The sequence below is a fragment of the Rutidosis leptorrhynchoides genome, chromosome 1 (genome assembly GCF_046630445.1).
Source record: "Rutidosis leptorrhynchoides isolate AG116_Rl617_1_P2 chromosome 1, CSIRO_AGI_Rlap_v1, whole genome shotgun sequence".
NCBI lineage: Eukaryota > Viridiplantae > Streptophyta > Magnoliopsida > Asterales > Asteraceae > Rutidosis > Rutidosis leptorrhynchoides.
The window spans coordinates 102,750,833-102,776,557 of record NC_092333.1 but is presented as its reverse complement, the minus strand read 5'-3'; the positions used below and the strand labels follow the sequence as shown (position 1 = coordinate 102,776,557).

At 33.4% G+C, this 25,725-nt stretch overlaps 3 protein-coding genes across 3 annotated transcripts; 1 reads left to right on the top strand and 2 right to left on the bottom strand.

Moving 5' to 3' along the window:
• The first annotated feature begins 11,906 nt into the window (after positions 1 to 11,906).
• LOC139863719 (uncharacterized) lies at positions 11,907 to 13,289 on the top strand. The gene is made up of 3 exons (XM_071852327.1): positions 11,907 to 12,233; positions 12,334 to 12,387; positions 12,580 to 13,289. The coding sequence occupies exons 1-3, from the start codon at positions 11,939 to 11,941 to the stop codon at positions 12,714 to 12,716; spliced, it is 486 nt and encodes a 161-aa protein (XP_071708428.1). The 5' UTR covers positions 11,907 to 11,938; the 3' UTR covers positions 12,717 to 13,289.
• A 4,641-nt stretch (positions 13,290 to 17,930) lies between these two features.
• On the bottom strand, positions 17,931 to 18,371 carry LOC139887826 (uncharacterized). Its single transcript, XM_071870878.1, has one exon. The coding sequence runs from the start codon at positions 18,369 to 18,371 to the stop codon at positions 17,931 to 17,933; it is 441 nt and encodes a 146-aa protein (XP_071726979.1).
• Positions 18,372 to 19,587: 1,216 nt separating this feature from the next.
• Positions 19,588 to 24,869, bottom strand: LOC139863712 (binding partner of ACD11 1-like). Its single transcript, XM_071852318.1, has 5 exons — positions 24,730 to 24,869; positions 22,643 to 22,746; positions 22,488 to 22,563; positions 21,038 to 21,121; positions 19,588 to 20,498 (listed from the first exon to the last, which is right to left on the bottom strand). Exons 1-5 carry the CDS (start codon positions 24,733 to 24,735, stop codon positions 19,944 to 19,946), a joined length of 825 nt encoding a protein of 274 aa, XP_071708419.1. The 5' UTR covers positions 24,736 to 24,869; the 3' UTR covers positions 19,588 to 19,943.
• Positions 24,870 to 25,725: the final 856 nt, after the last annotated feature.

The window sequence follows — 25,725 nt, the reverse complement described above, 5'->3', positions numbered from 1 at the left end:
GTTAAACCATCCTTAGATCATGTTAAATATATATAAATACATATATATACACAAACGTACAATTATCTTATGTTATATAGTTCGTGATATCATCGGTCATATTGGACGGTCAAACGTTGTGTAAAACTCTTTTCAAAAACACAAGTCTCAACAATTTGGATTGCTTATCATGTTGGTATGGTTTAATTTATGTAAATATTAATCTCATTAGTATAATTTAGTTGGAAAATTCCGGGTCATTACAGTACCTACCCGTTAAAGAAATTTCGTCCCCGAAATTTGATAGAGGTTGTTATGGATAACAATAAGAAGGTTTTCATGACAAATATAAGGTGATAATGGAGTTTTATCATCATTGAGTAATGTAGATAAAACGATTCGATTATGCGAAGAATATAAATGAGACTATCGTAAAAGAGTGAGATGAGTAAAATATATTCGTCTTAACCGATGACGTATTTATGATTGATTTCCGGGATTTAAGGGATTTAAAGAGAATCTTACGTAATAAGATTTGGTTCTTCGGTGATTAAGGAAATCAGGATCTTCTTTGATTATATGCAATAATCTGTTTCGATTGCTCTGTCGGATATTTCACTATAAATTCACCCCTTCGTTTTCTTATTTTCCACGACTCACATCTTCTATTCTTTCTCCCTTGATTCTTACTTTAAAGCATTCATCAATATGCTCCATCTAGTCCTGATTCTTGATATACTCCTAATTTTTATATCTGTCATTCTTCTTTTTCATCTACCACCAGAAGAATCTATTTACTTCTACTATACTCTTGTGTTTATAGTGTTTCTAATTCTCCCGTGTCTCTATATTGCTATCTGCATCGATATATACGGTTTGTAATTTCGGAGTTATTATCGGAGTTTATATTCTTCATTATTTTTCGGAGCTTCATGCTTTCGTTTTCTCTTCCCGACTTCGAGTCAAGCGAGTAATGGTCCGGAATTCGTAGATATGAAATTCAGAATGAACATAGCTAATGCTCTAAGAAGAAAATGGTAATAAAACGATTTTGATTTGTTAAATTACCAGAATACCCTGGAGAAGACCGAGTCATCCAGAAAAATATTCTCTTGATATGTTTAGAGATTAGATAGAATGTAAGAGTCGTGTAAATGGCACATGATGACGGTACTGTGAATCATCATGCTTCATTAGAAACTCAGCATGACTTACTGTAATATAATGACGTTGATCAAGTGTCATTATATTATACTAATCCATGCTTCAGTTCCCAACACTACTTCAAAACATTCATATTTTAAACTCGAAGGTTTCAGAATTTAGAAACTAACACAGTTTCTTTTATGTTGCAGATATTACGGAGAGATAAATGATCTCAGATAAGAATAGTTGTGAAAATATCGCCAGAAATATGGAGGATATTTATAATAGAACATACAAGAATATCTTAGAATTTCTAATATCAATGGATGATGAAGAAGATTTGTCTGTGAAGGGTTAGAATGAGAAATAAGATGTTTGCTAACGATTTCAGTAGGCACAGAATCATTTGGATTCTTTGAAGGCAAACTTATTCTTTGTGATTTGTCCACGGCTTTCTTCATAGTTTCGCATAATCCGCTTTTCGGTACTAAATTTTCTATCGAGCGTTCCTAACACTCCTTTCTTTATAATCAAACTTTTAGCCATTAAGATCATCTACAACATGCTGCTTCGTCAGCATTTTCAAAGTTAACTGATCTGGGTCATCGGTTATCAAACCGAGGTAGTTTCAGGAGAATTGTGTTTTTAGAATGATTAATCGCTGATGGTAATATTGTGGAATATAAAAGGTTCCCCGGTAACAATAAAGAGTACGCATATATATCGCGGTTATAATAAAGTTGTTTCGGATGAAAAGTCGGAGTTGACTTACTGGAGCTGTGACAAAATTAGCTACTTTGGAAAGGGATTGCAAAACGATCTTCGGTAATAACAATGTCAAAGGAACTAGAACAAATACGTGTCAAACGTTTACTCAGTTTCCGAGAGTTTTTCAGGTGCATAACTATATGCATCAATCTTTTCTTCCGTAGATGAAGTGCGGTTGGTTTATCCTCTCGATTGAGGTGTTTTTAAGAATCATGATAGATTTGAACGCTGATTGTAATCGTCGAGATACAATGAGGTTTAAGATGAAATCAAGTGGCAATCTTGAAGAAATGTTTAGTTTCCTATGTTATAATCAATATTTTAATTCATTTTAATTGTCCAATGTCATTAGTCCACAGTCGATAGTCCACAGTAACAGTCCAATAATTCATATATAGTTTAATATATAATATACGAATTAATTAATACGTGTCGTGACCCGTATACGTCTCAGACTCGATCACAACTCAAACTATATATATTATTGTAGAATCAACCTCAACCCTGTATAGAGAACTCGATCATTACTGCATATAGAGTGTCTATGGTGATTCCAAATAATATATATAGATGCGTCGATATGATATGTCAAAACATTGTATACGTGTCCCGATATTTAAAGTGCGTAAAATAATTACAGAAATTAAATGACGATAAATAAAAGTGCGATAATTAAATTGCGATAAATAAACTGCGATAAATAAAATGTAATCAGTTAGCTAGGAACAGTTAGCTGGAACAGTTAGCGTGGATTCTTAACAAAATTTTTCATAGTTAATTTGTTTGTTTCTAACAGATTTTATTTTGTCATATGTTTTCTTCATATGCCACTTGTTGGATTCTGGGAAGTCAAAATCTAAATATGAAATTGAATGAAAATGGTTATTCTACAGTGAACGGATACGTATATCGTGGTTGTAAGTAGGATAGTAAATGACTGTTGAATCAGCTTCGACGAATGTACAATGTAACTTATTAAGATGAAATCTAATTATTCCTCGGGTATTACCTACCCGTTAAAAAAAAATTTCACCATTAATATTTTGTACAAAAGAACTTTTAATTACAATCTTTATGAAAACATATATACATATATATTTTCTTCAGATGAAATCATGAATTTAATGAGTTAATATGATATTAATCTCATTTACTTTTCGGTTTGAGCTAGAATAAGAAATCTCTAAAACTTTTTGAAACCACATATTCTTCGCAGAATATCAATGAAGTTATGGATCAATACTTCATCGTTCATTATTGTTGGTACTCCTTAGTATCAATGGTGCGTATGATGTTGATGTTTGTGGGACAAATTATGATGTCGAGACGTGTGATGCGGATGTTGTTTGTTAGTGGTGATGATGGTATTGTTGATGTTATTGATGGTGGTGCTGATTATGCTACTGGTGCTGCTGCCGGTGTTTGCAACCTTCGCACCATGTTCTCCAAAGCCGTCACGCGAGCGCAAAGTTCGTTAGCTTCTGATAGTACACCGGGATGATTGGCGGTTGGAGCGAGCGAATGAACAAGATTTGTAATATGGGATAGTATATAATCGTGACGAGATACTCTAGAAATTAGAGAGAAAATGGTGTTTCGAATAGGTTCGCCGGTAAGTGCTTCAGGTTCATCGCCAAGAGGGCAATTTGGTGGATGGAATGGATCACCTTCTTCTTGTCTCCAGTGATTTAGTATATTACGAACCCATCCCCAATTCATCCAGAATAGATGATGGGAAATTGGTTGATCCATTCCGGTGACACTGCTTTCGGAGCCCGAATGGAAATTCATATCGTCAAAACTGTCGGAATCTGAAGAATTCGAACTAGTTGCGGAATCCATCTTGTATAATGGGGAAAATGAATTTTTGGTATGGAATAGATTATAGGAGTTAGATTTGGTACTCTTCAATACATAATTTACATATGTATATATAATACCAAAATCCCGTAAATTACGGAGAATCTTTGAAAAGATATCAGTCAAAGTTCGCAATAACAGATATGCTAAGATAAGAATTCGTCTATACACTATCAATGCAGTAAACGCAGTAAAACGTGTCTAGACTTATGAATGATAAGCAGGTAATTTCCTAAGGATGATAAGCAGATGATTTTCGACTAGAAATGATAAGCAAAACTTTTGACATGTAGACAAGGTCGAAGTCCAGACTCATTAATGCATCCTAACAACTACTAGTTAGACACACTAATGCAAGACCTGGTTCGCTACGACCACCGCTCTGATACCAACTGAAAGGACCCGTCCTAATCCACCTGGACGAAGTCATCAACCTTTGGTCCCATTGTGATGATCGGCTCCAAGTAATGTCCTTATATTGAGCAAATGCACAGCGGAAGACTTAATTCGTACCTGAGAATAAACATGCTTTAAAGTGTCAACCAAAAGGTTGGTGAGTTCATAGGTTTATCATAACAATCATTTCAATATGTTAATAGACCACAAGATTTCATAATCATAAACATAATACACTCACAAGTGTATGTAAAGCATTCTAAGTGGTTGAGCACTTGGTAACCATACTTAACATTTAATCAACGTCGCATATTCCCTTTATTATGAAATCTCACTACACCGTACCAAGTGTAGTCACCAAAACGAAGTACTGTGCAACCGTTGAATACTGGTCGTCCAGTCCGGTTGGGGTTGTCAGGCCCGATAGATCTATCAACAGGATTCGCTTTTACAATACCCATGTAAATAGTAGTTACCAAGCTACAGGGAAATATGCCAGTGGTACAACTCAACGTAGAATATATTTTTAAGTACTTGTGTCTATTTTGTAAACATTTATAAAAGCAGCGCATGTATTCTCAGCCCAAAAATATATATTGCAAAAGCAATTAAAAAGGGAGCAAATGAAACTCACTTTTGCCTTGAAGGTATTTAATTTGACTTGGTCTCCGATAGATATCACGAACCTAACCATATATATAATATATCAACATATTTTCTTTTTAAGTAATCGTTACATATATATATATATATACTTTTAATACTTTTAATATTTTCTTAGTCCGTAGTTAGCAGTCCGATGTTAGAGGTCCACAATTAGTTGCTTAAATAAAATAAATAACGACCCCATCGTATTCGTATTGATCAGAATTAATCTCGACCCATGGTACCATGTTGTCAAATGACGTGTTGCGTACATAAAGTACCGTGTTGTCAAATGACGTGTTGCGTACAATCATGAGGTCTTATGATTAATCTTCTCGTGTTGTTTACGGGTGGTCCTGAAATATATAAAATCAAATCATAAGTAATTATATATAAAATATCATATTAATTAGAAAATATATGATTAATTTACTTTTTCTCCAAATATTTTCGTAGCTAAACCAGCTTCGGATATCCAATCTTGTTTTAGTCGTAGTTTCTTCATTACAACTCCGTTTTTGTTGGTTCAACTTGCCACTTCCTTGGATCGAGTCAAATTTTAAGAATATGAACTGAAAATACGTTAGTTTGTATTCGAAATCATAGGTTATAGGTCAAACTTTGGTGAAACTTATGAAAGTGATCATTTTCCATCATAAAAACAACATTTAATGATCATTTTTCTAAAAATACTTACACTTTGAGTTAATCCATGAAATTTTTATGTGTTAACATATTCATAAGAAATATCATTTTTCCAGAACATGAACTTCCAATTCAAAGTTCAAGATGGTTTTTAATTATCCAACCCAAAACAGCCCCCGGTTGCACTCCGACTACGTAGATTCAGTTTTTAAGATGTTCTTTGTAAAACCAAGTTATATCTTATTAGGTTAGCATATCATTATGATATATTACAGGTCTTGAAGTGTTTTAAAAGTCAAGTTAGAAGGATCTATTTAGTTTGCGAACAAGTTTGAAATCATTCAAACTATGTTCTTGTTGTTAAAATTTTATACCACAAAATAAGATAGCTATATGAATATGAATTGAATAAGATTATGAACAGGGTTACTACCTCAAGTTACTTGGACAAAGTTACTGCAAAATATAAGAAATAATCTTGGAATCAAAGAGTGGTGGAGTTAGATCAAAAGGTTGGAAGTAAACTTCTTTAAATGGGTGGTTATTTTGATATGTTCTTGAAAGAGTTTTCTTATGGTGTTTAAGGCTTGTAATTGAAGCTAAATGATGGGGAAAATGCTTGGAGATGATCAAGTATGAAGTTAGGAGTATTTTGAGAGAGAAATGAGGGTGTAGGTATGAGAAAATGGAGTGAAGAAATGGTGTTCATTTATAAAAACGTTTTTAGTTTATAAAGAAAGAAAAGGATTCCTAATTTTGTTTTCTTACTAATATTTCATACTACTTGACAAATCCTAATTACCTCATATCTAGGACAGTAATAATGTTGATTAGGATGTTGATTTGATGTGTATATATCAATAGTAAATACGTATAGAAGCTGGGTATGATACGGGTACATATACCCTAGATATACGTATAGAAATCTTGAGGAAACGGAACGAGAATTCAAATATAGCTATCTTGTGTGAATATACTTATATTGTTTTATGTATTTAAGTCCTTAAAAAGTGATTAAATACATTATATATACGATACATGTATAAGCATTATAGATTATAAGTATATATATCAAAGAATGTTACGTATAGTTATCGTTTTGAAAACTTAAGTTAGTAGTTTCAAAATATACTTATAACTCATTGTCATTAGTACACAATGAGATGTTAAACCATCCTTAGATCATGTTAAATATATATAAATACATATATATACACAAACGTATAATTATCTTATGTTATATAGTTCGTGATATCATCGGTCATATTGGACGGTCAAACGTTGTGTAAAACTCTTTTCAAAAACCCAAGTCTCAACAATTTGGATTGCTTATCATGTTGGTATGGTTTAATTTATGTAAATATTAATCTCATAAGTATAATTTGGTCGGAAAATTCCGGGTCACTACAAAGAGGTTAATATATCACATAATATTTACATGTTAATAATATATAATTTCCAACAAAAGTGTTAAGCAATCATTTTTAAAGAAAAAACGGTCGAAGTCCAGACTCACTAATGTATCCTAACAAACTCGATAAGACACACTAATGCAAATTTCTGGTTCTCTAAGACCAACGCTCGGATACCAACTGAAATGTCCCGTTCATATTGATTATAAACGTTCCATATTAATTGATTTCGTCACGAGGTTTTGACCTCTATATGAGACGTTTTTCAAAGACTGCATTCGATTTTAAAACAAACCATAACCTTTAAAATATTACGACGATTATCAAATAATGATAATCTAAAATATAGCGTTTTTCACACGACCATTACATAATGGTTTACAATAATATTACACATCAACATAAGTCTTCGAATGCAGTTTTTAAACAATATTATACAAGCATGGACTCCAAATCTTGTCCTTAATTTAGTATGCAACAGCGGAAGCTCTTAATAATCACCTGAGAATAAACATGCTTAAAACGTCAAAAAAATTGTTGGTGAGTTATAGGTTTAACCTACATATTATTAAATCATAATAATAGACCACAAGATTTCATTTTTATAACACATCTCTTATCAGGCATTTCGCAAACTGCATAGAGATAAAAATCATTCATATGTTGAACACCTGGTAACCGACGTTAACTTAATGGATAGAATATCCCCAAAACAGAACCTCTCGTCTGTATAATAATCTCGAAGTACTAAACCATCCATAACCTGAATGGGGGTTGTTAAGCCCAATAGATCTATCTTTAGGATTCGAGTCAATTAGGGGCCATTTCCCTAATTCTTAGGCTACCAGACTTGAAGGGCGATATTCGGTTTAATAATCCAACCATAGAATGTAGTTTTGCGTACTTGTGTCTATTTTGTAAAACATTTATAAAGCTGCATGTATTCTCATCCCAAAATATTAGATTTTAAAAGTGGGACTATAACTCACTTTCACAGATTTTTACTTCGTCGAGAAGTAAGACTTGGCCACTGGTCGATTCACGAACCTATAAAAAATATGTACATATATATCAAAGTATGTTCAAAATATATTTACAACATTTTTTAATACGTTTTAATGTTTTAAATATTTTCAGTCAGCTGTCCTCGTTAGTAACCTACAACTAGTTGTCCATAGTTAGATGTACAGAAATAAATTGATATATATTATCTTGACCCAATACACGACCCAGTGTATACACGTCTCAGGCTAGATCACAACTCAAAGTATATATATTTTTGGAATCAACCTCAACCCTGTATAGCTAACTCCAACATTACTGCATATAGAGTGTCTATGGTTGTTCCAAATAATATATATAGATGGGTCGATATGATATGTCAAAACATTTGCATACGTGTCTATAGTATCCCAAGATTACATAATATATTAGAATACATGCATAATACAATATAAGTTAGCTAGGATATGATTTGTATAGATTTGTTACCAATTTTCACGTAGCTACAACAAGTAAAAATATCCAATCTTGTTTTACCCATAACTTCTTCGTTTTAAATCCGTTTTGAGTGAATCCAATTGCTATGGTTTCATATTGAACTTAAGTTTATGAATCTATACAGAAAAAGTATAAGTTTATAGTCAGAAATACAGGTTACAAGTCGTTTTTATAAAGGTAGTCATTTCAGTCGAAAGAACGACGTCTAGTTGCCATTTTGGAAAACATACTTCCATTTTGAGTTTAATCATGATTTTTGGATATAGTTTCATGTTCATGAGAAAAATCATTTTCCCAGAAGAACAACTTTTAAATCAAAGTTTATCATAGTTTTTAATTAACTAACCCAAAACAGCCCGCGGTGTTACTACGACGGCGTATATCCAGTTTTACGGTATTTTTCGTGTTTTCAGGTTTTAAATCATTAAGTTAGCATATCATATAGATATAGAACATGTGTTTAGTTGATTTTAAAATTCAAGTTAGAAGGATTAACTTTTGTTTGCGAACAAGTTTAGAATTAACTAAACTATGTTCTAGTGATTACAAGTTTAAACCTTCGAATAAGGTAGTTTTATATATATGAATCGAATGATGTTATGAACATCATTACTACCTCAGGTTTTGTGGATAAACCCACTGGAAATGAGAAAAATATATCCAGCTTCAAAGGATCCTTGGATGGCTTGAAAGTTCTTGAAGCAGAATCATGACATGAAAACAAGTTCAAGTAAGATTTCCACTCGAAATAAGATTGTTATAGTTATAGAAATTGAATCAAAGTTTGAATATGAGTATTACCTTATATTAGAAAGATATCTTACTGTAAATAAGAAAGATTTCTTGAGGTTGGATGATCACTTTACAAGATTGGAAGTAAGGTAGCAAACTTGGAAGTATTCTTGATTTTATGAAACTAGAACTTATAGAATTTATGAAGAACACTTAGAACTTGAAGATAGAACTTGAGAGAGATCAATTTGATGAAGAAAATTGATGAATGAAAGTGTTTGTAGGTGTTTTTGGTCGTTGGTATATGGATTAGATATAAAGGATGTGTAATTTTGTTTACATGTAAATAAGTCATGAATGATTACTAATATTTTTGTAATTTTATGAGATATTTCATGCTAGTTGCCAAATGATGGTTCCCACATGTGTTAGGTGACTCACATGAGCTGCTAAGAGCTGATCATTGGAGTGTATATACCAATAGTACATACATCTAAAAGCTGTGTATTGTACGAGTACGAATACGGGTGCATACGAGTAAAATTGTTGATGAAACTGAACGAGGATGTAATTGTAAGCATTTTTGTTAAGTAGAAGTATTTTGATAAGTGTCTTGAAGTCTTTCAAAAGTGTATAAATACATATTAAAACACTACATGTATATACATTTTAACTGAGTCGTTAAGTCATCGTTAGTCGTTACATGTAAATGTTGTTTTGAAGCATTTAGGTTAACGATCCTGTTAAGTGTTGTTAACCCATTGTTTATTATATCAAATGAGATGTTAAATTATTACATTATCATGATATTATGATATATTAATATATCTTAATATGATATATATACAATTAAATGTCGTTACAACAATAATCGTTACATATATGTCTCGTTTCGAAATCATTAAGTTAGTAGTCTTGTTTTTACATATGTAGTTCATTGTTAATATACTTAATGATATGTTTACTTATCATAATACCATGTTAACTATATATATATATCCATATATATGACATCATATAGTTTATACAACTTTTAACGTTTGTGAATCACCGGTCAATTTGGGTGGTCAATTGTCTATATAAAACCTATTTCAATTAATCAAGTCTTAACAAGTTTGATTGCTTAACATGTTGGAAACACTTAATCATATAAATATCAATTTCATTTAATATGTATAAACATAAAAAGGTTCGGATCACTACATTAAGTATATTATACGTATGTATATATTATATATATCGAAATACTCAAATAACTTTTTACCTAACTCGCAAAATCTATTAACCTATTTTTAAACAAACAATAAAAGAAGCTTTTAGCATAATCTAAGGGTACCATATACTAATTGCTACAACTTGACGAGTCTATGGCAAAGAAAAAACACGAAGTTGCCTACAATTGCCTACAATAAAGCAAGGGTAAAAAAAAAACACAATCACACATTCATGATACTAGACAGTTTGGCTTCACCCTATGGTGTTTAATTTGTGTGAGAAATTGATAATCGATATTCCACGACAATAGGTTTAGCATTGAATAATATTTAGAGTACTAGTGAAATGACCTGCACGGGTTTGTTTAAACGAAACAATTTAATAAAATATTCTAGGTATTAAGTGAATGTAAATGCTAAAGTCATTTATTTTAATGACCCTTTTGACTAAGAAACTTGTCGTTGTTTTTACAAATGTATAGAGATATGTATTTTCGCATTCATATGTAACGTAATTAATTTCGTAAAAAGAATTTATATTTGAATATTAATAATATAATAATTATAATTTAATTATAACTATTATATTAAAAGTAAATAATAAATAATAATAATAATAAAGTTCGTTCAAAGTTGAGTATTTATATTTTTAATAATAATAATAATTATAGTAATAATAAATGCCTTTTAATTTTTTTTTTTTAAAATTAAAATTATAATTTAGGAGAGATTAGTATTTTCTTTTATAAAAGATTTCGAATTATTTTTTAATTAAATTAATATATAATTATGAATTATCATTATGAAAATTAAAGAGTAATTAGCTTAATGATGACATCATCATTTTAAAGTTTTATATGACTATATAGATGAGAATTGGAGACATACAAATACAACTATAGAAGGAAAGTGTATCTAAATCATATTAAGCCTAATCTTTCTCTTCAGGGCTTCTAGTAGACTTGGTCTCCAAGATATCATTAACAACACCCCTATTCCAAAACGAGGTGGTAAAGGACCAACACGCAGTTTGGCACTGAGGAACTCAAACAACGGTCTCGACAAGCTCTTCATAAAAATATCCGCTAACTGCAACGTTGTGGGAACAAATTTGGTGAACAAGTTACCGGATGAAATAAGCTCTCGTGGAAAATGATAGTCGATGTCAAGTGATTTGACCGCTTATTTGAGACGGTGGTGATTTGACCGCATATTTAAACCAATATGAAGCCGACGACGCCGACGGTGACCACTCCGTTCCGACGTTAAACCAGCGTTGGAGGCTGACGGTGGCTTCAGCGTAGGTTATGTTTTATGTTTGTTTGTTCTTGTAGGTTTGGTTGTTGTCCGGTTTGCTTTGTTGCTTTGTTCGGCTCGTCTCGCTCTTAGATACCCTTTAAGACTTGTTCGGTGCTAGGTTCGCTTTTTAGTTTGTGAGGCTAGTCAAGACTTCCATGTATCATTTAAATAATATCTTTCATCTGAAACAAAGTTTAAGTTTTTGTTTTTTTATTTTTAAAGAAAAAAAAAGTCACACACACATAAAAGTTAGCGCTTTAAAATATTTTTGACACTTATTATTTCCATCTCTTTCATACACACACTTTCTCTCTCTCTCTCGATAAAATACCACTAGTAATCATGCACCGTCAATCACTCGGCTCACCGGCTTATAAACTTCACACCCACGGCCTCTTATTCCCCGGCGCCGGAATTATCAAAGACGACATTAGCACTAACAATATCTCAGAAGATCACCGGACAGATAAATTACTACCTGCATCTTCATCTGATGACGTGGCCGACGACGAAGAACGCAAGTCACAGAAATCAGTATCAGTATCTTCCTCTACAAAACTCGTTCACCTAATTCCGCTACTCACATTCTTATGTTTTGTTATTCTGTATCTATCGTCTCACGATCCTTCTGGAACCGGTATAATTTCATAACAAATCTATTCAATAGATTCGTTTATACATGAAATTGACTATAATTCCTCTTGTTTAATATATATTTCGTTGATTTTATTCTTTAGATGTAGCTCAATTCAGTGGATACTCAACGTTTTCGTCGAAAAAAACTGTTACAGGTACCGACCTTATGAACTTCGAATTGAGTTTAATTGATACTGTTATCTAATCATGATTAACTGTTGCTGTTTATATATAATTCGAAAATCGAAGTTATATCGATGATAATGTTGTTAATATACAATTAACTATAGATATAATATAATTTTAATTTAATTAATTAATTGTAGTTGTTATGTAATAATTTATAGATTCAGTTGATGACATCGATGATAATATCGGAAGAGGATTTATGGAGACGGAGAAGAACAATGTTTTAGCAATTCGAAGAATGAGAAACTTGCAACAACAAGAACGACGTCGTTTTCACCGGAAATTCGGTCAATAAAGTCAAAACATACACTTTTCCGGTCACCGTAGAGCTTCGCACGTGCGTAAATGCTGCGTACATTTTGTTTCTACCGCGTGTATATACACGCTCCTCTTTTTTAATGTGCATGTGATGATGTGAATTTTGGCATTTACTGTAACTACCACAAATTTACCACGTTGTGACACTCTCTTTTGAACAGAAATAATTTAATCGATCGATGTATTTATTTTAGAAATAAAATAAAAAAATAAAGGTGTCGTACTCGGTGATGAATGCAAGGTGTGTAAAGCTAAAATACGCATGTGTGACCGTGTCTCACCTGGCGCATTTTGAAAACGACGGGCGCCTGCTGTAAGTCTGCAGGTGTCGTGTGAATGCTAAAACGCGCTCAAGGTTAAGGCGTTAGTTAGCTAAAGTGCCCATTTTATGATGAAGATACTCTTTAATTTTTATTTTTGGCAAAAAAGGAATATAAATTAAAAAAGAGAAAATAATTAGTGTTAAATGGAGTACAGCTGGAAAATTTAAGGTATAGGACCGTTGCTGTGCATAGGGGTTCGCGGGAGTGAGTGTTGACAGCTAACGAGAGAGAGGGTATATTTGTAAATTCATTCCCATTAGATTTTACGGAGTATTTTACAGGATGCATTTTTTGTCCACCAAAACAATGTTCGATTATCTTGTTTTTTGAAAAGCAGAAATTTTTATATAACTCAAATTATTCACATTACAAGAGTGATATTCTGACAGTTAACTATCTAAACATTATAGATGTCAAGGTGACATCTTTGAATAAAACACACAATATATGTTTGAATGAATCCAAGATGGCTAAACTACTCAATTAAATAAGTTTAATTTAAATTAAAATAATCATTAACGGAGGAAGGTTACAAACAGGGAGATGATATTTTCAACATCAAATTTACTTCTTTCACCATATTTTGATGTTTATTTCCCAAAATATCTCTTAATAAATTATTTTAAAAAGTTATACAAGTTTTATGTAAGACATTAGTTTAGATAATTTTGGTGGAAAAAGTAAATTTAATGTTGAAAATATCATCTCCCTTACAAATAATTTGCTAACAAAATGGTTTGATAGTTGGGTTATAATGATTGGTTGGTGTATGGATAAGATGTTGAAAGTATCTTAATTGATATCAATGATTTTGATACCAACATTATTATTTTTTACAAGTTTATCTTAAAAACTACTAAAAGGTTAACGTATAAGATTAAGAAAATAAAAAGGTTAGATTAGAAAATAGACATACTACATTCAATCATTCATTTGTAAAGTGCGTAAATAACACGCATTTCTTTCTCTTTTTCTTTTACTTATTATTTATTTATTTATTTATTTTAAAACGGCAATTTTGTCATCGAATCCTCTCATTTGCCACTCATGCACCCGTTAGGAAGAAACTCCTCGCATACATCGCGCAAAGCGTACCCAGAATGCTTTAAGTTAACTGTTTGCCCCACACAAAGTGAAGGATACCAGAGGCACAACCTTGGAGAAAACTCCCCCCTCATGATTTGAAACATGCACCTATTTTTTCAAGGATACGGGCCCACAACCAACTGAGACTTTTTACCATTCAAACAATAGTTCGGTGGTTTACTTTGAATTAAAAATTAAAATTTCATTTTATTTTATTTCGATACTCCATAAATCTAATCAAATTTAATTTTAATTTAAGATTTAAGATTAAGATTAATAATTTATTGTACGTATTGGCTTTCTACGTGTTAACGCTTTTTAACTTTTTTATGGGCACTAATTTCTTTTCTACCTGAGATATTGACAAAGGCGTAGATCGATAGCGACACTTAAGTCCTATGTTTTCTTTAGAAACTCACTAAACTCACCCCCGTGAAAGTCGAATGTCTGTAAAACGAATACTCCACATATGGCAAGAACATGTATCATTTCAATTTGTCAATGGCTGTACATCATTGCCAAGAGTAGGACTTGAACCGACGCTTCGACATGATAAGGCTCAACTTTTAAGGCAACGGTAACAATCAGTTACTACTCATTTGATTTCTACCAGAGATTTTATTAGCGCCCTTGGCTCCATCACAAAAGCTGACTGGTTAAGACATTAAGTACATGTTTCAACTTTTGGTCAAGGGACGAGATGAGATTAGTTAAATGGTTTTAATGACGAGATATATGATTAATAAGTTATTGTTTTGTACTTCACTCATTTTGAACGACTAGCAAAATAAATGCTGTAATTTTTGAATGGTTTTTTTTATTTGTTTTTTAGCAAAAAACTGGAAATTAATATTAATATTAAAAACAACAATTCACAAAAAGTGAACTGTTGACCGATACATGAAGATGGCAAGTTGGGTTTACAAACATTTACCCACTTGAGCTATAAAAAACAGAAGCCATACAATTTACTATTACAGTAGCATAACACTTTTTTTTTTTTTTTTTTGTGGCAAAATAACGAGTACTATTAAAATTAGGAATCCTTCGTCAATAGAAGAAGGAACCTCGAAACCGATACATTCAAACTGACCAAAACGGCTCACTAACACTTGAACAAAGAGAGCCTTTCTTCACATAATTAACCAAGGTTGATTCTTCCATATATAAAATTGATAGCTCTCGCACACTTTCGCATTAACGAACCATTGAAACACCTTTAGCTTTATACGATCCACGGTGGCGGCCCAACACTTGTAATTTTTGAATGGTTGACTTCGTACACTGTAATGCAATAACGTCAGTGCCCTTTAATGCTAGCTTCCATTTTACGCTGCTTTTGTGAAAGATGTAAAAAACGATTTGGAAAATTGGAAGAAACGAGATATGGTCACTCGCGGAATCGAGAATTTTTTTGATGAAAATAAAAAATTTGTTAAGTGTACTGGAATTCGTGATACAGGTTTTTGTGTTTAATTTTAGTGTTTTTTTTTAGATATTGAAATTTAACAATGAAGCCAAAAATTAGAAAATCACCAACGACCAATTGGTTGAATGGTACCCGGCTCCCATGAACCCCGGGCCCGCAGTTGTATACCCCTTGCCAAATATGGGGTGCAGGTTCGATTCTGGCCTGCGCCAACTGTTGGGTATTGGGGGGAGGAGTTTTACACGGTATACTTAGCCCTTACGGGGTGGGCGGTATAGGTGCTACGGCACACGGTGTCAGGGTTTCACCGCCAAATTAAACCTTTTGCCAAAAATTAGAAAATCGTTCAACGTCCAATTTCAACGTCTAATGCATTTTTTAATTAATATTTAATTTGTTTAAATAATAAAAACTAGTTCGGAGCAGCCCCGCGATGTGGCGGGGGCTTTCGGCCTGCATGTTCGTATTTAACGTAGCGTTGTGTATGTACAGAGCGACAAACGGCCCATGTGTTAAGACCCGTTTAGATGTCGGTGTAGTTAGCGTTTTTAAAAAGCTATCCGTTTCGGATGTAGTTAGTCTCGTTTTGTTCGAAAAATTATTTTAAGTTTAATGGTAGTAGCGGTGAAAATTAATTCGTGATGAGTAGTAAGATAGGGCTCGTTTAAGTTTACGGTGAGTTTTTATTTTTGATTTAAATTAAAAATTGAAGTTACGCTTTTAACCCCTGCATAATTTAAGAGTCCAATAGTTGAAGGGAGTAAAGTAAAAATTCTCGGTGTGAAAGGGGGATAAAAAAAATGGAAACAAGTTCCCGTCTCTTTTAGTATATATGTATATCGTTCCCATCTTTTTTAGTATATGTATATGTATATAATATAATATTTTAATTATTTAATTTATTTTAAATATAAGATATATAAATACATTAATATTGTAAAATAAAAAATTTCATTAATAAAAATATAAAATACCTAAAGTAAAACGATACTAAACTAATATAACATACAAATAAATTAAAAACTTCGACGACGACTACATTTCACGATTAGCCTAAAGATGTTCAGCTAAATCCGATTTTAGGCATTCATGCATATCGCTCTCGTGTAATTCTTTCGTCCTTCTTATGTATGTCTCACACCTCTCGGTCCAAGTTGTTTGCATATTATTATTTGGTTCGTAAACCCATTCATTTTCGACAATGTTATAACCATTATCTTTAACAATTAGATTGTGTAAGATGATGCATGTATAAATGACTTGTTTCGGGATAAAATAATTGCCAGTTATATAGATTAAAACCTAGGTTTTTAGATTTCGTAGCTACGTTTTGACTGTTTTAAATGCATAACTAATTTAAATTAAACCCTGTCCTAAACTTACTCTCTCTCTCAACCAGAAAACCCTATCACCCTACCCTAAACTTACTCGCCGCCATCACTAACTTTCTCTCCTCCGGCCGTCGGTTATCTCCGGCGGTCCGGAGGAACCCTGTCCTTCACTCTTTTTCCTTGTTTTCCCTCCTCTGTTTTGAATCGTTTTAGGTGTCTGTCAAATCGAGTGTATTTCAATTCGGGTCTGTCAAATAGAGTGTATTCAATCGGGTGTGTTCAAATCGTGTATGTGGTTCTCGGTAGCTGATTTCAGGAACTCAGATCGTGGTTATTCAATTTCGGGTGTATTCATTTCGGGTTATCGATCAATGCTTTCGTGGGTATTCAAGTGGTTCGGTCGGATCTTGCCTCTTTCTCCGGCCGGCGGCTTGTTCGAGATTTCTCTCCTTCACCGTCTTCCTACCTTTGACTACAGGTATTTTCGTGGGTTGGTTCGTGGTTTGGGTTCGTGTTCGAGGTGTTGGGATTCGTGGTTGCAGGTTCGTGTTTTCGGGCGTGGATGCTGTCTCATTTTTACCGTGTGCGTTAATCGTGGTGAAAGTTCTTGTGGTTTCATTTGGGTACAGCAGACGGTGGATGTCTTGCTTCATATCGTGGGTTTATTTGGGTCTAGTTGTATCTGCAGCCGGATCTTGTCGTGGGTAGATCTACTCGTGTTTAGATTTGTATGTTCTATCGTGTTTAGACTTATGTGGTAGTCGATTCGTGTTTGATTCGAGTTTGATGTCGTGAATCGTGTGATTTTGTATTTTGAATTCGAGTTTGTATTTCCTAGCATCTTGCTAGTTTTACTTATTAATATAATTTTATTGTCTTTCAAAAAAAAAAAAAAAATTAAATAAATGACTTGTTTTGAAGCATTGATGTTTTAAGCCTTTGCCAGTTATTGTAATATATGTCAATCTCCCTTATTTGTTGATCTTGCATAGACCGAACCCCTTGGACTATTTTATGCTTGATCACCTGCCCCTGCTTGTTTCTTCGAAAAGTACGTTTTTCATCATTTGCACTTGAAAACGCCTTAACAAATGATGACCACCTGGGTAAATTTCGTCAGATAGATAATATCTTTTTTTGTACTCAACACCGTTTGCAGTAAAATGTATGTCTTCAATTTCCTCATTAAGCATTGAGTTGAAGAGATTACTATCGTTCAACACGTTTAAGTTGTTATTCGAACCTGCAACTCCAAAGAAAGCATGACAAATCCAGTTATCATATTTGGCTACGGCTTCAAGCATAATAGTTAGAACTTTGTGATCGTTTCGAATAAATTGACCTTTCCATGCAACAGGTAATTTTCCCCATGCCCAATGCATACAATCTATGCTTCTGAGTTCTGAGCATTCCTGAAAAACCATGAATTTTCTCATGAGCCTCATAGAATCGTAACATATCATTGTTGTAGGCTCTCGCATATAACACACCTGCACATATTATTTTTACACCTATATTATTTTTTTTAGAGAAAATTACGCGGTTGGTCCATGTGGTTTACATGAAATGGGGTGTTTGGTCCCTGAACTTCATTTTCGGGGTTGTTGGTCCCTGTGATTTTCAAAACACGTGTGGTTGGTCCCTGACAGGGACCAACTACACCTGTTTTGAACTTTCATTTTCGGCGTTGTTGGTCCCTGACAGGGACCAACCACGCGTGTTTTGAAAATCACAGGGACCAACAACCCCGAAAATGAAGTTCAAGGACCAAACACCCCATTTCATGTAAACCACAGGGACCAACTGTACAATTTTCTCTTTTTTTTATTTGTTCAAATGGTTACAAAACTAATTTTATATCATTTTTATTGTTAATTTAAAATGATTATTAAATAGGTTATTGTTATTCGAAACTAACTTCATTTACACCTTTAAATCATTCATATTATAAATCATTCAGCACTAAATCATTCAGTTTTATCAAATACAATTTAAGACTATTACAAAGTAATGATTTTTAAGTGAAATCAATAAACGGTAGTTTCCGTTAAAGGGTCATTGACCCAAGTTTACTAGGTGAACTTATAGACTGAACCCTTTTGATCAAATCTATGCTTGATCATTGACAATTATCTGTATTGCTATGATGGATCCTTCACTATATGCCTATTAGCTATAGGCTATAGGTATGGCTGATGTTCGTTGAAGGTGGTTGTCCTTTATCAAAGTTGAATTTTGGAACGTAGAATGTAAGGTTTAATGTGCATGGTCCCCTAAAACTCACGGGTGGAGCCATTAGTGAACATGGGGATCATAAAGAGATCATATCTTTTACATATAAGAATATATAGAGTTTTTGTTTTCTTCTTATATTTTGTGTTTAATAACAAAACATGACACATCCAAGTATCAAAATTTTCTACTATGACAAAAGCACGTGATTTTTTGTTTCAAAGTCCTTTTTTTTTTGCCAATGTACTTCTAAAAACCATGGTGTTATTTGGTTTTGGTTTGTCTGAGGTTGTCTTTTGGATTCAATGACTATCAATGAGGTTTTGTCATCTGGGGATGTTATAGTGGAAAGTTTATTATTCGTGTTTCGATATAAAAACCATACATCAATACATCAATTTCACAATCTCAGGAATGTAAGACATAAAAAGAAAGAGGTGAGATGTAAACAATCATTTATTTATTCTTAAACAATATACAAGTAGAGTTTAACAAAGTCGGATAATGATAAATAATATGCTAAACTGTCTAAGGATAAAAGGATGTATTTTGGTTCCTCCAAAGTGCGTTTCTCAAAACCCATAACTTAGCATGTACTAGTATAATAGTGTTATGAAAGTTTAACAGATAAAAATAGTTCACATAAGCATCACTCAACATCTTACTAAAACATGGAGTCAAGAGTGCATAACACGGGTTCACATCGAAAGAATTACCAAATTACATGAAGTTCGAAACAGCCAAACACGATCTTTGAACCGAAATATCAATACTTGATAAATATATGTACAGCGGAAATTGGTCTAGAGAATCAACCCTTGTACCGGTGCAGGCTTGGAAGGAGGTTCGGTGGGACCCGAGTCTTTGGGAGACTCGGACAAATGAACTTGAGCAAAATCGTCCACCATTTTTTGTTTGTTTTCATCTTCAGCTCTAACCACTTTCTCTTTAGTTTGTTGGCCAACTTCAGAGGCGGCTTTGGCTACTTTGTTAAAAGCGCCTGTTACCCATGTAGCGCTAGTTAAAACGTACCTGTTTTTCATAATGGCAGATCCAGCATTAGTTACTGTTTGTTCAGCAGCTGCAATTGCTGATTTGGCTTTCTCTGAAACCTGAAGCTTCTGGTCAACTTCTTTGACTTTTTCATTGACTATGGACGTCCCTGTGCTGACCTTTTCAGTAAATCCAAGTTTCTTGTCCAAGTCAGCAACTTTAGCTGATGCTGTAGATGTCAAACCGTGTTTCTCGTCGAAGGATTTGGCTTTACTAACAGCATCTTTACCCAGGACAAAACCCTTGGCAAACATGCTGCTCACAACATCCTCAGCCTTACGTAGAGCAGATTCATTCTCAGGTGGCTATAACAAATTTTATATTATTAGCAGTGTTGTAAAAAACGGAAAAAACGGGGGTGTAGACGGGGGTGTAGACGGATTTTGGAGTGCCCCGTCCCGTTTATACATAAAACGTTTGAAAAAACGGAAATCGGCCAAAAACGGTCAAAAGACGGTCAAACACGGTCCGAGACGGGAAAAAACGGGTTTTTCTGATTTTTTTCAAGTTTTTTTTGTTTTTTTTTTTTTAATATTAAACGTTGTGCTATTACTTAGGGTTTCTTTTTTTATGTTTGAAATGTTGAAGTATTTAAACATGTGTGAAATGCTTATGTTTGGAATAATGTAATGTACAATATATATATATATAATATATAACATAGTTATTTAAAAGTCAACGTTAGTCAACATCCGTCTAGACCTCCGTCTCGACCCCGTCTCGACCCTTTTAGGACCCGACCGTCTCGACCCCGTCTCGCGTCTTTTGCAACCTTGATTATTAGTTAATTTATTTATTATAACATAATATGAATAAGAATATAAACATAAAATAATATTCTTACGGGAGGAGCTGATGTGGCTTCTGGTGGAAGCTGGTAGTCAGGTGCTAAAGTTACAGTGACAGTTGTATCAACTATTGTTGCTCCCTGATATTTTACACAATGTAGCAAGGCACAAATCATTAGCACATCCAAAAATGTGAAAAAATAAGTTTCTGGTGAGCCTATCGGATGTAAATAAAAATAGAGAAGTGATAGAGATCCAATGTGAAATTCAGAATAAATTATGTAGCTGAAAATTTACATAAGACTAAAATCAGTTAGCAAACTGTGTAATGCAGACATCACATCATTATCCTGATTAGATGCTTTTGAGAAGGAAAATTTTGATAATCAATTGGAAACGGGTCTTGAATGCAACATCATCTGGCAAACAAGGCAGGGACTGGAAATAAAGACCAGATCAGAAAAACTGGGAATAGTAGTCTTCTGGACAGAATCTGGTTTACGAATTCAAATTAAACTCGAACAGAATTGGAACCTGGATCAAGGAACCACATAGGAGCATGAATCGAGAACTTAGTCTCAAACGGGTACAAGACTGAAACAAGGTTAGAATGCAGGAATAGAATTTGGGAACGTTAGTAAAACGAGAAACTAAACGAGATTCAAAAACATGAACCAGGTCAATAACGAGTTCCAAATCAGAGATTAGCAACTGGATCAGGTTTCAAGACCTAAAATCTTGAACAGGACATGAACATGAACAGGAAACCAAGACAGGATCGATATCTAGATATGCAATAAGGAAGAATCAGGGATCTTGAATTAAGAATCAAGAAAAAACAAAATGGCATTGACGGCTGAAATCAGGAGGTAGATTTTAAGGTTCGGGTGAAGTCGGTGCCGAAAAGGTTAGGGTTCCGACGATGTCAAAACTGGCCATAAAGCTGAAAAACATATTAGATTTTTTACAAGGGAAACTTCAGGATGAAAATCTGATGGCAGAAACAAGATTCCAACCGCTGAACAGTTTCCGGTGAGTATTCCGGCAGTAGATAGGTTTTCAGGTGAGGATAATAGAAGTGGATGCACATCAGAAGCATGACAGCAAATAAACAACTAAACAGGAACAAAACTGGAAGGAACAAGTGGCTAGGGTTACACCGGGACGGCTGCAGATAGGATTCCGGGCAGGGCCGCCGCCGGAGAACGGAATTCCGGCAAAGGGAGTTTAGGGTTTTGTTGGGTGTGCCTTTGATACCATGTTACAACTTACAAGTTAAAGGTTCAAACTGGTTTTCTTTTATACTCCGGATCTTTTATTCAGTCACATATCATCCCTATTGATACAAACAGACTACCTATACAACGTGGGGAACAAACTACTATTCACACTACAAGATATTCCAGGAAATTATATTAATTACTAACTACAACCAACACTAACTACTAATTACGTCCAACAGCTTTCAATTGCTTTGATAATAAAAACAAGATAAAAGTTACTTACAGAAAGAAGAACGGCAGTCTCTGCCCCTTGTAGATCTGTGAAGGTGACAAATGCGTTTTGGGAACTATCGTCATTACTAAAAATCAATATTACAGTTAGCGTTAATATCAAATAAGAAGAAACTTGGAAAGATGGAAATCACATTGCATACTGACCTTTGCACCTCAACATATACAATGTCACCAGAAAATGAAAAAAACTCCCTTACGTCACGCAGAGAAGCCTTTGTTGAAAGATTACTAACTTTAACGGTTTTTGGCTGCAGAAATGGTAAATAGCATTAGCTGTAAGTAAGCCACATTTAATTAATATTTTCAGTTATATATTTTCAGATACTATAGTAAATACATTATATGTGATCCAACGACTCAAATTTTATGACATACATTTGGTAACGCAAGTATGTAAAGGAACTTCAAGGAAACAAATTTATACTTTATAGTGTCATGTAAACATAGATAACTTAAATACAATCATGTTTTTATGGTTTATTCCAAAGCAAAATTTAGACTCTATTTGTTGGATATCTGTCATGAAAGTCCATACAACGCAACTATGTTAACAAAAGTAATAATGTACTTGTGTCAGGATTCTAATGAACTAATGACAATCGCCAAGAAAATTGCCCAAACTAGAATACAAAAACTCAATACCAGTTGATCATTGTCTTGTTCTTTCATGAACCTTCGGTTCTATAACATAAAACAAGATAAATACACACCATATCTCAGAATACGTGACAAGAAACCCTTAAACAAAACCATTTGCGACAAAGTTGTTCAAGCCTACAAGAGTACGAGGTATTTTGTTCAAATTCAAGCATAGAAACTTAACCAAATGTCGAAATCATTGTAAACTTATTATTTGATCAAGACATTCCAACGATTTCCTACTTCGTTGAACTACTTCCAAACTCTAAACAAGTGTCAAGCAACCACTAGGCATACTATTGGCCACTTACAAAGTTGAAAACTTGAAACTGTGACATTTATACCAACAAGATATGTTACAATAACATCAAAAAGGTTCATATATCCAAATCCAACGGTAATAATTTTCAGCTACGGTATCCAATATTCATTTCAGGCCCACACAAAGGCAGGTTGCCCTTACTGTACATTAAACAATATTTCCCCTCCATCCCAAATAACACAAGCCATCAAATTTCTGTTGTTTTCCCTAATTGATGATTAACTTCAAATTTGTCTTGTTATCATCTACTAATTTTGTATCAGCTTCTTAATTGTTTAAATCATCCATTTTTCTAGAATCATCTTCTCATGGTCATCACTTTTGTTCAATTAGGGTGAAAGTTCCAAAGGGTGTTCAAGTAGACAACACAGAGATGTACCAAAATCCTCAACGAAATTGATCCAAACGCATAACTATTTGAGCTAAGAGAATTAATCCACTTCTTTGTCAACTATATACTAGAGTAATAATGATCTTGATACATTCTTAATTCTTCGATTCCAAATAATAACCTCACTTATTGTAAGATATGTAATAGTAATACATTAATAACACGTAATAAATTCAAATTTCTAACAACTATCCCAAGTATCATAGGTTTCTTACATAGATTAGGTATATGTTTAAGTATTTAACCATACTTAATTTCAAGCTCTCAACAATTGGACTCAGCTAAACTAAGTGTTTTCACATGGCTTGAAACTATTTAGCAACAACAGACAAATTCAAATTCACTCAAACATTATGAATCATAAAAACGATTCAGCACATATCAAAAGGTACCAGTAACACTCACCAAGTCATCATGATCTCTTAATATAAGATTTATACATATACTAAAGATGAAGATTACTTTCTCATCTAGACTACACCTATTATCAGCATCTCAAGTCTCAAATAGTATTGACTTTGTCAACAAATATCAAGCGCTCACATACTTTTAACAAATAGTTAGCTAAAACAGATCTACACAGATTCAACAGATTACAAATCACAAGAACTAAATCAGTACAATAATCATAAATCCATTACAGCAACAAATTAACAAAATAAACACGTACGACTAATATCACACACATTGCAAATGCATAATACAAATTGAGCTGTTAAAAAAACAAATCATGACTAATTTTAAGCTAGATAAACTAGATTGAGGTATTTTCACATGCTTTCAGAAAGTAATTTAGCTAATACATATACATATCTATATAAATTCAATAATAAAACGAATCGTACGAAATGAATCAGTAGGATTGATCGTAACACTCACCGACATTGAGAAAGGTTAATATGAGAATCGGAAAGATAAACGAGTGATTTGAAGTAGCAACGGCGATGAACGGAAAACGGTAGCCGGAAACCTAGCGAGTTCAGATAACGTGTCAAAGAAAGAGTTTTGAAAACGTATTGAAATTTGTAAAGGAAGGGAGATTGTAGTGGGACCTTTTTGTTTATATGGAAATACAAAAAAAAAAAAAAAAAAAAGGTACAAGTGTTGGTGCTATAAGTATAAGTTGTTTATGCATGATTATTTGTCCAAACGTGGGAGCAAGTTCTTAGGTACGTGTAGGCCCGATATTGTTGGGCTGGTCCCAGTTGCACCGCCCCCTTCGTGTTTGGGGTACGTACCAATATTATTAATTTTAATTAATAATTAATTATTTACAAATTTATTTATTTTTAAATCAATTTTACACATTGTAGGTGTTTTTTTAGGATAACTTCCCGGACTTAACCACTCACGCGTTTATCTCCTACATAGTTATACCCGCCTCCAACTGCGTGCCCAGAAAGAAACCCGCACCAATCTCATACGGAGCATGGACGGTAAAAGCTCCTCCCCTTTACCCTCAACGTGATGTGAAAATTGTGTCATGGATGGAACTTCATGGCAGGGATGAAATTGTGGGTTAATATGTAGTTAACGGAGATCGAAATCCTGACCTCCCCTAAAAGAGGCATGCCACCCTAGCGTATGGAAGATGCTAATAAATTCAGTGACATTACTTGCACTTTAAATATCAATCTATTATAAAAACCCACGTCTAATTACACATTACAGTGAATAATTCCTGATTTTTTTAGAAAAACAATATTATAAATAGCATATTTGAAGATCAATAAGCTACAAACCTAATCATCAGAAATCAAAAAACTAGCATAATACAACCGCAAATAAAACGAAAAACTAGCAACTTAAACCAAACAAAACGCCTAACCAAACCACCAACACGGTAAGCAATTAACATGGCTAGCTAAACAACTA

Bases quoted from the DNA above. Each gene is read 5' to 3' on its own strand.
- LOC139863719 (XM_071852327.1), top strand. From the start codon at position 11,939: ATGCACCGTCAATCACTCGGCTCACCGGCTTATAAACTTCACACCCAC. The intron at 12,234-12,333 runs GTATAATTTCAT...TTTATTCTTTAG, and splicing joins TCACGATCCTTCTGGAACCG to ATGTAGCTCAATTCAGTGGA. The intron at 12,388-12,579 runs GTACCGACCTTA...AATAATTTATAG, and splicing joins GTCGAAAAAAACTGTTACAG to ATTCAGTTGATGACATCGAT.
- LOC139863712 (XM_071852318.1), bottom strand. The intron at 22,564-22,642 runs GTCAGTATGCAA...ATTGATTTTTAG, and splicing joins GTATATGTTGAGGTGCAAAG to TAATGACGATAGTTCCCAAA. The intron at 21,122-22,487 runs GTAAGTAACTTT...GTAAAATATCAG, and splicing joins AGACTGCCGTTCTTCTTTCT to GGAGCAACAATAGTTGATAC.
- LOC139887826 (XM_071870878.1), bottom strand. From the start codon at position 18,371: ATGATATGTTACGATTCTATGAGGCTCATGAGAAAATTCATGGTTTTT.